The 15,032-nt window shown below is 54.4% G+C and overlaps 5 protein-coding genes across 5 annotated transcripts; 4 read left to right on the top strand and 1 right to left on the bottom strand.

The window, feature by feature from the left end:
- Positions 1 to 38: 38 nt before the first annotated feature.
- CORC01_06650 (aminotransferase class IV) lies at positions 39 to 1,347 on the top strand (the record flags this gene model as incomplete). The annotated part of the gene is made up of 4 exons (XM_022618289.1): positions 39 to 42; positions 167 to 258; positions 325 to 429; positions 493 to 1,347. 4 exons carry the CDS (start codon positions 39 to 41, stop codon positions 1,345 to 1,347), a joined length of 1,056 nt encoding a protein of 351 aa, XP_022475133.1.
- Positions 1,348 to 2,220: 873 nt separating this feature from the next.
- CORC01_06649 (major facilitator superfamily transporter) lies at positions 2,221 to 3,761 on the top strand (the record flags this gene model as incomplete). Its single annotated transcript, XM_022618288.1, has 2 exons — positions 2,221 to 2,421; positions 2,463 to 3,761. The coding sequence occupies 2 exons, from the start codon at positions 2,221 to 2,223 to the stop codon at positions 3,759 to 3,761; spliced, it is 1,500 nt and encodes a 499-aa protein (XP_022475132.1).
- Positions 3,762 to 4,918: 1,157 nt separating this feature from the next.
- Positions 4,919 to 6,375, top strand: CORC01_06648 (dehydrogenase E1 component; the record flags this gene model as incomplete). Its single annotated transcript, XM_022618287.1, has 2 exons — positions 4,919 to 5,542; positions 5,602 to 6,375. 2 exons carry the CDS (start codon positions 4,919 to 4,921, stop codon positions 6,373 to 6,375), a joined length of 1,398 nt encoding a protein of 465 aa, XP_022475131.1.
- Positions 6,376 to 7,664: 1,289 nt separating this feature from the next.
- On the bottom strand, positions 7,665 to 7,772 carry CORC01_06647 (uncharacterized protein; the record flags this gene model as incomplete). The annotated part of the gene is made up of 1 exon (XM_022618286.1): positions 7,665 to 7,772. One exon carries the CDS (start codon positions 7,770 to 7,772, stop codon positions 7,665 to 7,667), a length of 108 nt encoding a protein of 35 aa, XP_022475130.1.
- Positions 7,773 to 8,873: 1,101 nt separating this feature from the next.
- CORC01_06646 (HECT-domain-containing protein) lies at positions 8,874 to 14,774 on the top strand (the record flags this gene model as incomplete). The annotated part of the gene is made up of 5 exons (XM_022618285.1): positions 8,874 to 9,238; positions 9,296 to 9,402; positions 9,465 to 14,324; positions 14,376 to 14,525; positions 14,578 to 14,774. 5 exons carry the CDS (start codon positions 8,874 to 8,876, stop codon positions 14,772 to 14,774), a joined length of 5,679 nt encoding a protein of 1,892 aa, XP_022475129.1.
- Between the last annotated feature and the right edge of the window lie 258 nt (positions 14,775 to 15,032).

Genomic DNA, 15,032 nt, shown 5'->3' with positions numbered 1-15,032 from the left:
TCGATTGCCTACTTTTCGGAAAGGCATTGGAGCACCCCATGAGTATGTTCGGCTAGCCTTGCATAACAATCACCACAGTTCTTGATCTTAAAGGAAGGTCATAATTATTCGGAACTTGGCTACCAAACAGTGGCTTTCCGACTTACACGAAATCACAACATACTAGGCATTGCAAGCATCATGTCTGAATCTCAGCCAAAGAACCAGCCGGCCACTAGCCACACGGCTGTACTGAACTCCAAAAACGCCTCTATTTTGGTAACATTTGTCTTCGATCTTTGAATCTCTTCTTTTCCAAATCACGGTGCTGACTTTCGATACAAGGTCGGCATACGCGATGGCGTCACTGGCGAATTCCGTCTTGTCCCCAGAGAGCAAGCAACGATTTCAGTCTTTGACTCAAACTTTCTTATCGGCGATGGGATTTGGGTGAGTTACAGGTTAAGCCGACTGTGAAAGAGCAAAGGCTGACCTAGTGGTATCTCATGATAGGAAGGCATCCGTGCTGTCAGAGGCCGAGTTCAGTTCGCCAAGGAGCACGTAAATCGGCTGTTCCAGTCTGCAAAGGCAATGTACATGGACTTGGGCTTGACAAAAAGAGACCTCCTATCTCTGCTTCACCAGACTTTAGATGCCAACGACATGGGCAACGAGCCTCACGTCCATATGCGCTTGGTCGTCAGCAGAGGATTAAAGTCGACGCCCTACCAGAACCCGCACGTCAACATCGGGTTGCCTCTCATCGTTATCATACCCGAGATCAAGGCTGTAGATCCTACGGCCAAGTCGCGCGGTATACGTCTCGGCACGACCTGGGTCCGACGAGGCCCGCCGGACGTCAAGGACGAGCAGTGGAACCACATCTCCAAGGCGACGGACGTGCAGGCCTGCGTGCACGCCAACTTTATGGGGGTCGACGAGGCGCTCATGCTAGACCTCAACGGCTTCGTCAAGACGTGCAACTCGGTCAACTTCTTCATCGTCCGTGGCGACGAGGTGTGGGCGCCGACAAAGGACAACCAGATGCAGGGGATCACGCGGCAGAAGACCATTGACGTGTGCCGGGCGGCCGGCATCAAGGTACGAGAGCTCGACTTTGCGCTGACGGAGGTGTACGGGGCCGACGAGGCTTTCTGCACCGGCACATTCCCGTCGCAGATCCACGTCACCGAGGTCGACGGGCGCAAGATTGGAGATGGGAAGAGAGGGGCTGTGACGGAGGCGATCCAGAAGCTTTACGTGGCTGAGGTTGAGCGAGATGTTTCGAGATCGAGGGAGCAAATCCTGGCTGAGCTCGAGCAGGTTCGAGACTTGAGAGTTTTGGAAGGCCTGAAGTCGAAGCTTTGAGTCTCCGTATTAGTCTCCATAAAACTAATCTAGTAGCCAAATTTTTTTGGAACAACTTTGCATGCTACGAGAGAAGGAGAAATCGGTCGTGATCCAACGTATTTCACCAACAGAACTCGTTCAATTCGTCGACTGTCTGATTTCTTAGCTTCGATTCTTCTGGCGGGAAGTGGGATGAAACCGAGAACTCGGCCTATATACACCATCAACTTGCCTCAGACAACATCGAATTGCATGCCCGTGTGTTCTCATCACCTTTGCTTTGAAGACTTGCGATCTGAAAGCGCCAAAAATTGAAACGACCCGGGAGATGTAAAAGGTCATTTGTGAATAGTTCTCACTTGCCATAGCTTGAGCCATATGACATTCCATTAGCCAAAAAGACGCCTACCCTGGATGATGATCTCGGCAACAGTGCGAGAGCTGGTGGAGCACGAGTCAACACTCCAGCTCGGACTGCACCGATCTCTCCACTTCAATTACCTCGGTGGGAACCGAGCAAAGCTCCACATTCTCATTGCGTGATACCCCAGAATGATAACGTCAATCGCCGTTCCTGTCTGCCGTCTCCGTATCGACAACGACATGCTATGAGCCTGTTGATATCCAGAGGTCCGGTAGATGATGTGGAGTGAGCATTGAAATACCTGCGGTTCCGCCGCGACATGATGGAACGTTTATCGGGGTTTTGATTCCTGGTCTTGGTTCGACTTGACTTGACTTTTCCTTCGAGAAAATTTTTTTCTTGTCGATTAAATGAGCTGACCGAATTGTTTTGTTGATTGGGAGCCCAGCAACACAAGCTCCGACTTACACGGTCCCATTATCAGTGTTCAACGCATTTCGCATTTCTTGATGGCACCAAAACCAGCCATGGTTGACCACAACGCAACCGATCAGACGGACGTCAAGGACGTCCAAGATGGAAGCTCTCAGTACGACGAGACTCTGGCGCCGACGCCCGCTGAGAACAGGCGCCTGCTGATGAAGACGGACCTCGTTGTCCTCCCCTGCGCCGTGATCAGCATGACCCTCGCGTTCCTCGACAAGGCAAGCCAACCTTCTTCATCCTCTGTCACAATCCCTTGTACCGTCCTAACCGGTGCCCGATACAGAACGCCCTGGGCTTCGCCGCAATCTTTGGCCTGCGACAGGACGCGAACCTAAAGGGCCAGGAGTACAGCTGGCTCGGCTCCGTCTTCTACTTTGGCTACCTGTCCATGGAAATTCCCGCTCTCTACCTCATCACAAAGTTCCCCATTGGCAAGTTCATCGGCGCCTGCCTCATCCTCTGGGGCGCCTGCGTCTGCCTCATGTCCGCCTGCCACAACTTTGCCGGTCTCGCGACGATCCGCGTGCTGCTCGGCATCTTCGAGGCCGCCCTGCTGCCATGCATGCTGGTCCTCAACGCGACGTGGTACCGCCGCGAGGAGCAACCCCTGCGAACGGCGCTCTGGCACAACACCTTTGCAGGCGTGTTCGGCGGCATCCTCTCGTACGCCATCGGGAACATCAAGGGCAGCCTGTCGACGTGGAAGTACATCTTCATCATCTATGGCGCCGTCACCGTCGTCGTCGGCTTCGTCGTGCTCTTTGCGCTGCCCGACTCGCCGCAAAAGGCGTGGTTCTTTGACGAGAACGAGAAGAGGCGCGCTGTCGCCCGCCTCGCCGAGAACCAGACGGGCGTCGACGTGAAGAAGAATTTTGACGCGCGCCAGGTGCTCGAGGCCGTCAAGGACCCGAAATGCTGGTGCGTCTGGGCGTGCGCCATCGGGTACGCGGTCGCCAACGCGGGCATCACAAACTTCAACCCGCTCATCATCTCGGGGTACGGCTTCAGCCAGACCAAGACCGTCCTGATGGCTACGCCGCAGGCCGCGGTCGCCATGGTCGCGGGCGTGGTGCTCACGACCATCTCCATGTTTGTTCAGAACCTGCGGTGTCTCTTCTGGATCCTCTCCGCGGTCGTGGGGCTCGTGGGCGCCGTCATGGTGCACACGCTCGACATTTCCCAGCACCGGGACGCTAGCCTGGCCTGTGTGTACATCATGGGCTTTTATAATGTTCCCTGGGTCTTCATGCTGAGCCTCAACTCGTCCAACACGGCGGGGGCGACCAAGAAGAGCTTCATGGGCGTGACGGTGGCCGTGTGCTACGCGATTGGCAACATTGTCGGGCCTCAGCTCTTCCTGTCGAGCCAGGCGCCGCGGTACCCGCTCGGCATCAGCGCCATGATGTTTGCGTTCGCGCTCATGGCGGCGTCGGGGGTCGTTTACTATCTGCTTTGCATTGCCGAGAACAAGCGCCGCAACTCCAAGTATGGGGTACCGGAGGACAGGTTGCAGGCTGGTCTCGACCAGGAGAGGGAGGACAAGACTGATTGGGAGAATACGGATTTCCGTTATACCTACTAGTGTGATAGCCCATGAAGCGAGATTTGGTTTTGCCTTGACGAAGACCAATTCGATGTTCAGCTCCTTCCTGTGAGATTCCCTTGTGATAATATTTCAGCCAAGAGGCCTTTGCTGTGTACTAGTACGGTTTTTAGATTCTTGGCCCCTAGGAGGGACAGTAAATCAAGGTACAACGGATTCTTGTAGGATGACTTGAGCAATCCAAGAAGACGGCTTGTGAGGGTGAGAGCTGTGGGGTTAGAATCGGCCCAGGGACATAGCGGTAAGGTATATCTGCAAGTTAGGTGGGAACCCGCAAAGTAAGAGAGAGGTAGAGTTGTGCTAGCGTGATCTAACTTAATGGAAGCTCTTCGACAAGCGTCACTGGAGCGTCACTACAGCGTCACTTTATAAGACAACCCTTACTTAGTTGAAATAAACTACGAGGAAACTGACTTCCCAACACGTGAGAGCTGAATGTCGCAGCCATTGACAAACCTCGCCAAGCATCGGTTAGCACTGGCAAACCAAACCACCGTTGCCAAGAACCAATTCGTCCAACACTTATGGATACATGGATCGCTCAAATCCACCTCTGGGCCGTCAGGTACGGTCAACAGACGGTAACGCAAAGGAAAGTCAAAAGGGAAAGAATAACGCCGTTGACAACGCCAGGCGCACGCTTCTCAAGATTCATGTAGTATCAAACCGTCCATGTACTCCGTAGACAAGTCCTGGTTCGCTTACGGGCAAAACAGTCCCTAGACGCCAGCACGGAGCAAACCATAACCTTGTCCAAATGGTAAGGTATCTTATTAGATTAGTAAACCACCCCCTGCCCGAAAACGGCTCGGTGTCTCTTATCGATTGGGGATCCCACGCGGGGGCCGGGGGCGCGGGGGAAGAAGCTCAGCAACGGCTCTCGGGGGCTTGGAAGGGAAACAGGCGCTGGCTGCTACAATGCTTTCGCTTTACGTCGGCTCAGCCATACCGTCACAACTTCGGCCGACGATAGACGGTCTTTCTCGGGATAGCTGGTCTCGGCATTCTCCCTCTGGACCTCAACTCCTTTCCCTTCTCTCCGAATTTCGTGTAACTGGGAAGGCTTTCTGATAATTTCCTTTTTACCAATTGGTCTCTGATAGAGTTAGTTCCAAAGGCGGAAAAAAAGGCAGACGATGAGGACCTCCAAAATCCTTCGCAGTGCACCCCTCGGCAGGCTCGCCGTCCCCCGAGCCGGCAGCGGTCCTTCGAAGACGACATCATCATCCCCAGCGGTGGCAGCAGCAGCCCCCCAAAGCCGACGAGCAGCGAGCAGCCTCTCCCAAAAGCCAAACGCGAACCATGTTTCCTTCCCCGGGGCTGTCAAAAGCGCCTTCACGAGCAACCTCAAATTCGAGACGCCAGGCGACTACCCCGCCGTGCCCACCTACCGCGTCGTAGACCAGAACGGCGCTGTCGTCGACGACGCCTTCGTCCCGGACCTGGGCGAGGAGGGGGTCGTCAAGCTCTACAAGGACATGGTATTCATATCCGTCATGGACCTCATCATGTTCGACGCCCAGCGTCAGGGCAGGCTGAGCTTCTACATGGTCTCGGCGGGCGAGGAGGCGCTAAGCGTCGGGTCCGCGAGCGTGCTGACGCCCGAGGATGTCATATTCTGCCAGTACCGCGAGCAAGGAGTCTTTAAGCAGCGGGGCTTCACGACGGCGGATTTCATGAACCAGCTCTTCGCCAATTCAAAAGATCCCGGTAGAGGGAGGAACATGCCGGTGCACTACGGCAGCAAAGAGCTGAATATCGTGGGTTCCACGACCGAGAAAGCACCTGTGTAAAATCATGCTAACTCGTGTCCGTACAGCATACCATATCGTCGCCACTGGCAACGCAGCTCCCGCAAGCTTCGGGAGCAGCCTACGCTTTGAAAATGCAGCGAATGCAAGATCAGTCGGTACCTCCCAGAGTTGTTGCGGCCTACTTTGGTGAGGGCGCGGCGAGTGAGGGAGACTTTCACGCCGCCCTTAACATTGCGGCTACGAGATCATGTCCTGTAATCTTCATTTGCAGAAACAACGGTTATGCCATCTCCACGCCGACGCTAGAACAGTACAGGGGTGACGGAATTGCCAGCCGCGGTCTTGGTTACGGAATCGACACCATCAGAGTAGATGGCAACGACATCTGGGCTGTCCGCGAGGCCACAAAGAGGGCCCGTGAAATGGCGCTCGAGAACGGAGGCCGTCCCGTCTTGATCGAGGCCATGACGTACCGGGTGAGCCACCACAGCACGTCGGACGACTCGTTTGCCTACCGTGCCAGAGTTGAAGTTGAGGACTGGAAGAGGAGGGACAACCCCATCACGCGCCTGCGCAAGTACATGGAGGCCAAAGGGATGTGGGATGAGGCCAAGGAAAAGGAATGCAGAGACTCGACTAGGCGGGAGGTGCTAAAGGCGTTCAAGGAGGCTGAGATGGAGAAGAAGCCGCCGATCCGAGGCATGTTCGAGGACGTCTATGAGGAGCTGACGCCGGATCTGAAGCAGCAGATGGCGCAGCTACGCGAGCACCTGGACAAGTACCCGGATGAGTACGACTTTGGTGAATTTGAAGGAGGCAAGGACAGCCTGAAGGCATAAACGAGCGGACCCGGCAAGATACCTGGCTAGAGAAGAAATGATACATGCGACATCTGAGGCGCTGTGGAATCGAGCAAAGCCTATGTTGCCATTGGTCGTTATCGGAGTTTTGTGAAGTGCTTTTTTTTTTACCTTCAAAACTTTGTTGATTATAAATGAAGTGTTGATCGACCCTGATGGCGTAAGAGGAGGAAGGAATGCCGACTCCCCACCAGGCTAAAACCAGCTCCGGCAGACTCTGGGGCCCTCTTAACGAAGTGTGGATGCGTAAACGGATACGTGGTTCCGTAATGATGAGCGGCTTTGTGATGCAAAGCTGTGGTGCAAGGTCAGCAGCACCTGAGAGACGGGGGACGGACAGTGACAGTGATACCTACTGTGATGGTAGAGCGGGGTCGAGCTGCCAGACGTTCCAGCACGGTCAGACACTAATACAATGATGCTGTATTCGGAGACAATAGCAGGCCTGGCCTGGCCGGATGGAACAGAGGCTTGTGACGGGTGACGGACGACGGCACGTCCATGATTGGCGTTGGCGCGGTTCGAGGGCCGGGACGGAGCCAGACGGTAAGCGTGACAGGAGAGGGACCGTTCCATGACATAGGTAGTCCTGCCTGTCGTATCTAGTAAGGTAGGCACGTAGGGTAAGGTATCCGTACACACCTTAGTACTCTCTGAGGAAGGTGGGGGGCTAAGGCCTTAACGCAGGGATCCCCCCTCTCGTGGCTGCACCGGTTGAGTTGGCTGTCCAGTGTCCCCAGTGGCTCCGTTGGAGCAAAAAGTGGATTGCGATATCAGAGCCGCTTGGAGCATGTTGGACGCGTGAGTGTGGCCTTGTCCTTGACTCCTTGTGCGTAAGGTGTGGTAACTGTAAGCAGCACCGGTGGTGTGTCTGTCCCGTTCGCCGGCCACGGCCCATCCAATAGTCAGCCCCGACACCTCTTCCTCTCCTGTGCTGCTATGGCGCTGCATAGACAACTTCTTCTGGTCCAAAACCACCCACACATCTTCCACACCTCAACCTTGCCATCGACCCTGTTCTTTCTCTGACGACGACGACGACAACGACGATAACGACACGACGACAACCGCTTCGAGGATTGAACACGCCGTTCATATCGATGACTCTCATCGCAACGGAATCGCCGTGTTTGATCCGTTGATTCGGACCAACCTGCCGCACCTCCCAAACGCTCTACGCCATCGTTTCTGCTGGCCATTTCCCGACCGTCCTGATAACATCGAATACCACACCGCCTAATCGCCAGCAACCCTCTAGCTGTCCTGCCTCATGGCGTAACCCATGGCAGAACGAATCGCCTCTGCAAACCAGCGCTCCAGATCGGTAGTCGACCACGATCCCCCCGCGCGCCTCCCGTCCACGCCGACGACAACATCCTCCGGTTCGGGCTCGCCCACCCTAGCTTCGACCTCGTCTTCCCAACGGTAGGTGGCTGCCCTTTCACCCGTACTTGTCGTGGTTCATTTCAACTCTTCCCATACACTGTTTTGTGTTTCGCGAGAGACAAAGAAAGGAGAAATCAAGAGAGAGAGGGCGTGTGGAGTGTGTGCTATGAGAGACAGAGACAGAGACTCGAGGGTGAAGAAGAAAGAAGACGCAACCAAAGAGGAGAGAGGAGAAACAGGCAACCGCCAGGCGCAAGGTGCGCAGAAGCACATCCGTTCGGAACAGAGACAGGAGCAGGAGCTGGAGCAGGAGGAACAGCATCCAGATGCTGTGGGGTAGTTGCCGGCTACAGCCAACTCAGGTCGTCCCGTGCCTTCCTGCCTTCTCTCTGGTCTACCTACTGCTTCACCTCCCCGTCTGCCTCCCGAGTCTTTTGGCGGGATACTCGAAACCAGCAGGGCACAAAAAAAGTCTCCTTTTCTGGCCTCAGGGTTCAGGGTGCCTGGACTGCTTTCCTTCCTCTCTCCCTCCCTGAAGCTACCTTACCTTCAGGCTTCAACACCCGAACAGCGGGATCTCGAACTTAAGCGGGTCGGGTCCCTATACCTGCCTCCCGTTACTTCCCTGCACCGTACATCCTGCCAGGCACCACCGCACCGTGCCTCCTAGAGCAGAAGGGGGGGCAAAAAAACAGACAGAGGCCTTGTCTCCCACCATTGAAGCACGACTGCATCGCACCGCTCCTTCACCCGCTCTCCATCAAGTCTTGATCATCTCCTCCTCGACACGTCTTCTTCCTCGACTCGACTCCTCTTTTTTCCCTCTCCTTCATTCTCGTCTGCCTCGCTTGGTCGGCTTCGGGCCTGTGCCAGCAAACCCCTCTCTCTACCACCCCAGCAATTCATTGCATGCTTTACCTGTCTCGCTCTCTCTAGTACACTGTACATCCACTACACCCACCAACCCACACCCATCCACACACATACACATCTGACCAGCGTTGGAGACACACACCACTACCCGCACCCTGGACTAGGCTGATTTGACTTGATCTTACCTTCGTTTTTCTGTCTGCCGTTCTTCGGTCGGCATGCCTCGCAGAAACCAGTTACTCATGTCTCCCAGAATTACTAGATCTACTGCCCGACAAGCAGCGAGTCTCGCGGCTTCATCGACACAATCCGCTGCCAGCGCCGATCCCGCAGCGACCGCCCCTGCACCTCCGAGCTCCAGCCCTCAAAACCCTTCGACGTCAGCCTCGCGGAAACGAAAGGCGTCAACACAAGCTACCAGCCCTACTCCTGGTGCACAGCAGCCCGCTTCCGCTTCCTCCAGACGATCGAAGCGTCAAAAGGTAGCCGACGCAGTTCCACCGCCTCAACTCCTTACTCAGCCACCCGCCCCGCTTCGGTCCAAGAGAAAGGGCAAATCTACCGCCGCCATGTCGAGCCCAGAGTAAGGAAGTCGATCTTCTTAAGCTATAGAATCTTCAAAGCTGACTGTAATTGCCAGCATTTCCGCCGATCCTGCGATTGCATCAGAGAACACGGCACCCTCGGCATCTTCAAGCCGCAAATCCAGTAGCAGCAGGAGCAAGAGGACTGCTCCGGGCGCTACAGGTAACTTCGAGTCGCCTCTGGTTATGTACTTGTGGATCATAGTACTGATTCGGCTTCCATAGATCCTTCTGTCAACACATCCAGCTCTTCTCGTAAGACGAAACGAAATGCTGCAAACAACGCGGATCCAGACACTACAATGACGGGCACAGACGATGCGGAAAAAGAGTCTCTTCCTCTCCCGCCCCCACCGCCTCCACCGGAGCATCACGACGAGGATGATAGTGACGACAACGATGATGATGACGAAGGCCAGCGATACGATGACGACGTGGACGATGATCCCTTTGGAGGGTTTGGAGGCCCAGGAGGTCCCGGTGGCCTGTCAAGTACCTTACGGGCTCTGACAGGCATGATGACGGGCATCTCGTCTCGCCTGCGAGACCTTCTCAACAGCCTGCGTCAGAAAGATGACCCTTCAGTGCAACTGATCGCCTTACAAGAGTTGTCTGAGATACTGTTGGTTTCGAATGAGGACAACCTGTCAGGTCACTTTTCCCCTGATGCTTTCGTCAAGGAACTGGTGACTCTGATGCAGCCAAACGAGATGACGGGCGAAGAGAATCCCGAAATCATGCTTCTTGCATGCCGTTGCCTCGCAAACTTGATGGAGGCGTTGCCCGCCAGTGTAGCCAACGTCGTTTACGGAGGCGCTGTCCCCGTGCTCTGCCAAAAGCTTCTCGAAATATCCTTTATCGACCTTGCCGAGCAAGCTCTTAGCACCCTCGAAAAGATTTCCGCCGAGTATCCCTCCAGCATTGTCCGAGAGGGCGGTTTGACCGCTTGTTTATCTTACTTGGATTTCTTCGCAACAAGCACACAACGAACGGCCGTAACCACGGCTGCAAATTGCTGCCGAAATATCCCAGAGGATTCCTTCCCGGTAATTCGAGATGTCATGCCCACACTACTCAACGTCTTGGGCAGCAGCGATCAGCGAGTGGTCGAAAAGGCTTCCATCTGCGTTTCTGGAATCGTTGAGAGTTTCAAATACCAGTCTGCAAAGCTGGAAGAACTCGTCAGCGTCGACCTGCTCAAGGCTGTGTTGAGGCTGCTTGTCCCAGGCACCACCAACCTAATTGGAGCCGATATCCACACGCAATTCCTGCGAGTATTGGCCTTCACGGCTCGTGCTAGCCCCCAGCTTTCGGCGGACTTGTTCAAGCTCAATATCGTCGAGACACTGTATCAAATCCTGACCGGCGTCTCCCCGCCTAGCGGCACGGAGGACGTTGCCTCTAAGCTGGACAGTGTTGTCATCATGCAGGCCTTAATCCATCGACCAAAGGAGCAGATCATCGAGACTCTCAATGTCATATGCGAATTGCTACCTAGTCTGCCTCGTAACGCGGACCCGTCGTATGGCGACTTTGTTGAGATGAACTCGACAGAACCAATCACTCCTTCATCCGCTGCAACTGGGAAAACCCGCAAGTCACCAAACGACAAGAGAATCGAGCTTCTCGACGGCTGCAAATCCGAAGTTAGGCGCTTTGCCCTCATCCTTTTCCCGACCTTGACCGACGCTTTTTCGAGCACGGTCAACCTCAACGTTCGTCAAAAGGTACTAACGGCCCAGCTGAAGATGCTTTCGAACCTCGACGAGGAGATCCTCGGAGAGGCGCTGAAGACGGTGTCGTATGCTTCTTTCCTGGCTTCAATTTTATCTCAACAGGACCATCCTTCACTCGTCATGCTCGCACTCCAAGCTACGGAACTCCTCCTCAGTCGCTTGGAGGATGTTTATCGGTATCAGTTATACCGTGAAGGTGTTATTTCGGAAATTACGAAACTAGCCACTGAGGAGCACACTCCGCCACCAGCGCCAGAGCCGGCCGGATCGCAGGAGTCCAACAACACTGATCAGCAAGCCGCGGCAGATTCTGGCGACCAATCTTCAGACAACGAAGAGTCAGAAGATGACGAGGAGCATGAGGAGTCGGACGATGAGGAGAATGAAGAGGAAAATGAGAACGAGCCTCATCCAGACGACGTCTCTGGGTCGCCAGTCAGCTCGCGCGGCTCAACCATGTCGCTAGATGGCCCTCCACAGCATTTCCTATCGGATGTTCCATCGATGCGAAGCAGAATTCGTGAGGTGGCTAAGAAGTTCTTGGAGAGCCATGAGACAGAGAAACACGGCAAGGCTATGAAGAAGAAGGCTACTAAGATTCTTTCTAATCTGTCAGATCTTGCCGAAGAGATTGAAGCTTTCTACCTCAACAGATCGGCAGGCAACCTTGCACCTGAGAATGGTGTAGAGCTTTTCAAGAAGCTAGCCTCGTCGTTCGATGCTGATGTTCTCGAAAGCGTCACGAGTGCAGAGCTTCTGGCTTCTGGGCTCGTCAGAGTGCTCTTGGATGTTTTCAGCAATCCCGATGATGATTTGGCCCGCACTGCTCAGGCAGACTTCCTGCAGGTCTTCATGGGTTACACTGTCAAGTCAAAGCCCAAGACCGCCACGGCCGATTCACCTGCGACTCCTTTTAGTGTCATGGTCCACAAACTCCAAGATTTGCTAAGTAGATCTGAGCATTTCGAGGTTATTACCGTCCATCAGAATACCTTTGATGGTAATCGCAGTAGTGCGGCGTCCATGCTAGCGAAGCAAATTCGACTCAGACTTGTTGCGGATGATGAATCTATTCCTAAGTCGTATCGAAACATCATGGTCTCAATCCACGCCATTGCCACTTTCAAGTCTCTCGATGACTACCTGAGGCCTAGAATCAGTCTTTCGGAACGGCCACGTGGCTCCTCAAGGCGGGCAGACAACCTGTCGAGGGCTCTCGCCTCTTTGGCAGGCTCTGCTGGCTTGCCACTCAGCCATGCTGCAGCTAGACTTGCAGAGCGCGCTTCGGCAGCTTCTGGGTCTAGTCCGATCCCGCCACCGCCAAGTGTGCCCACACCCAGCGGCTCGCGCTCTCTTCGCAAGACGAAGTCCAAGTCGACACCGCAGTCGGAGAGTGCAGCTACTCCTGATACCTCTTCTAGCGCAAGAGACAAGGGTGTTTTGAGGAGATCCACTCGTCGTAGTGCGGCATCCACTGCCGACAGCCCAGTGCCGTCGAGACCACCTCCGGAAGAAGACGATTTGGAGAATGCCCTTGAGTGTGCAGACGAGAAGCATCTGTCTGACGACGAAGAGATTGGTGGCAGCAGTGCCTTGGATGCTATTGTAGGCGATTTGGATGAGGATATGAGCGAGTCCCCCGGCCCCGAGCCCGGCGCTGTCAATATGGAAATCGCGGCTGGAGGAAAGGTCACCGCACGAAAGGATGATGGGACCCGAGTGCCCACGCCATCTCAAAGTTCTTTGCCCACTCGTTCTAGTGCTCTCCCGCCTCCTCCGGCTCATAGCACGCCAACGCCTGCAACTTCCTCAAGACCGATGTCCTACGCTGCAGCTATCCAAGCTGTGCCTCAGGACTGGCACATTGAGTTCACTCTCGACAACAAGGTGATTACGAGCGAGACAACGATCTACCGTGCCGTCCATACTTCGGCCGCCAACTCTGATGAGCACTTTAGCCGAAGTGTCTGGTCTGCAGTGCATCCAATCAAGTTCCGACGTGCTCCTGGTCCGCCACCGGCGGAGACCCTTTCGTTTAGTTCCAATGCCCAGGCCAACACGGAGGAGAACGGGGAAGGAAACGTTCCGGCATCTCTCGCTAAACACCCTTCGACAGCCTCAATTCTTCGCCTTCTCAATATTCTTCACGACTTGAATGCCAACATCGAAGACGTTATGGTCGAGAACAGCGAGAAGGACGCCGTCCGACTCAATGTCGAGCCCTTGTCACAGTTCGTCAACACGAAGTTGACAGCCAAACTCAATAGGCAGCTCGAGGAGCCGTTGATTGTCGCAAGCAACTGCCTGCCAAGCTGGGTAGAAGACTTAGCACGACTGTATCCTTTCCTCTTCCCCTTTGAGACTAGGCACTTGTTTTTACAATCGACCTCTTTTGGTTATGCCCGCTCTATGACTCGCTGGCAGAACGCTCACTCTGCTGACGACTCGCGGCGCGACCGCCGCGACGATAGACCATTCCTTGGTCGACTGCAGCGCCAGAAGGTACGAATTTCGAGATCCAAGATCCTGGAATCCGCCTTGAAAGTCATGGAGCTGTATGGTGCGTCTCAAAGCATTCTCGAGGTTGAATATTTTGAGGAAGTCGGAACCGGCCTGGGCCCTACACTCGAATTCTACTCGACAGTGTCGAGGGAGTTCTCCAAGAAAAAGCTCAAGTTGTGGAGAGAGATGGACTCGAACGACTCGGAGGAATATATCTCTGGAGCGAGTGGCCTCTTCCCTCGGCCATTAAGCGACGATGAAGCTACTGCGCCCAACGGTGAGCGCATCTTGCAATTGTTCAAGACCCTTGGAAAGTTTGTTGCTCGCTCAATGATCGATTCTCGCATCATTGACCTGAACTTTAATCCCACGTTCTTCCGCATTGGAGATGGTTCATCGGCACCTGGCGTGAAGCCATCGCTCGGCGCAGTCAAGGTTGTTGACCCCGGCTTGGCCAGGTCTTTGAAGACCATCAAGAAGTTCGCCGTTGCAAAGAAGGAAATCGACGAAGACCCTTCAAGGACTCCTGCCCAAAAGGTCGCCGATACCGAGGATATCGGCATTGACGGTGTCAAGTTGGACGATCTTTGCCTGGATTTCACCCTCCCTGGCTTTCCAGAGATCGAGCTGATGCCCAACGGCGGACAAGTTCGGGTCACCATCGACAATGTGGACTCTTACCTGGAACGTGTCATCGACATGACTCTCGGCAGTGGCGTTCGCCGCCAGGTTGACGCCTTCCGTCTCGGATTCTCTCAAGTCTTCCCTTACTCGGCTCTGAGCGCTTTCACTCCAGATGAGCTGGTGACTCTGTTTGGCCGGGTTGACGAGGACTGGTCTCTTGAGAGTAAGTGGTTTCTTGCAGCTTCGACCGATGATATACTGACCTACTCGCCAGCCCTCATGGATTCAATCAAGGCGGATCACGGTTACAATATGGATAGCAAAACCGTCAAGAACTTGCTCCAGACAATGAGTGAGCTATCAGCTCCTGAGCGTCGTGATTTCTTGCAATTCACCACGGGCAGCCCCAAGCTACCCATAGGAGGTATGTTTTTCCTCGGCTAACCTGAAGTAGCCTGTGCTCACACCAAGAACAGGATTCAAGAGCTTGACGCCCATGTTCACAGTCGTCTGCAAACCTAGTGAACACCCCTACACGTCTGACGACTATCTCCCCAGTGTTATGACGTGTGTAAACTATCTCAAACTCCCTGACTACACAGACATCGAATCCATGCGCAAACAACTCTCTACTGCCATCAAGGAAGGCCAGGGTGCTTTCCATCTGTCATAGGCCGCGTGTCTACCACCGACTCAGCGAACCCCAGGAAAATGAAACAGAAAAACAAACAGCGAAACTGATGGCCAATTTGGTCGTCTCAGCGAACGTCGCCACATCTACATGAGTGTGGCATGGAATACATCGACGAGCATTGCACATCGGGCGATAGTTTTCATTCAACAACAAAGACTTGATGGATGGTAACGGCCTGGGATAGGGAACACCAGTTTTGGGTGAGGTGGAATGACGGGCGGGGAACGCTTTGAAGAA

Source organism: Colletotrichum orchidophilum, assembly GCF_001831195.1.
Source record: "Colletotrichum orchidophilum strain IMI 309357 chromosome Unknown Scaffold_51.1, whole genome shotgun sequence".
NCBI lineage: Eukaryota > Fungi > Ascomycota > Sordariomycetes > Glomerellales > Glomerellaceae > Colletotrichum > Colletotrichum orchidophilum.
The sequence above is the reverse complement of the archived record's forward strand: the minus strand, read 5'-3'. Positions and strand labels throughout refer to the sequence as shown.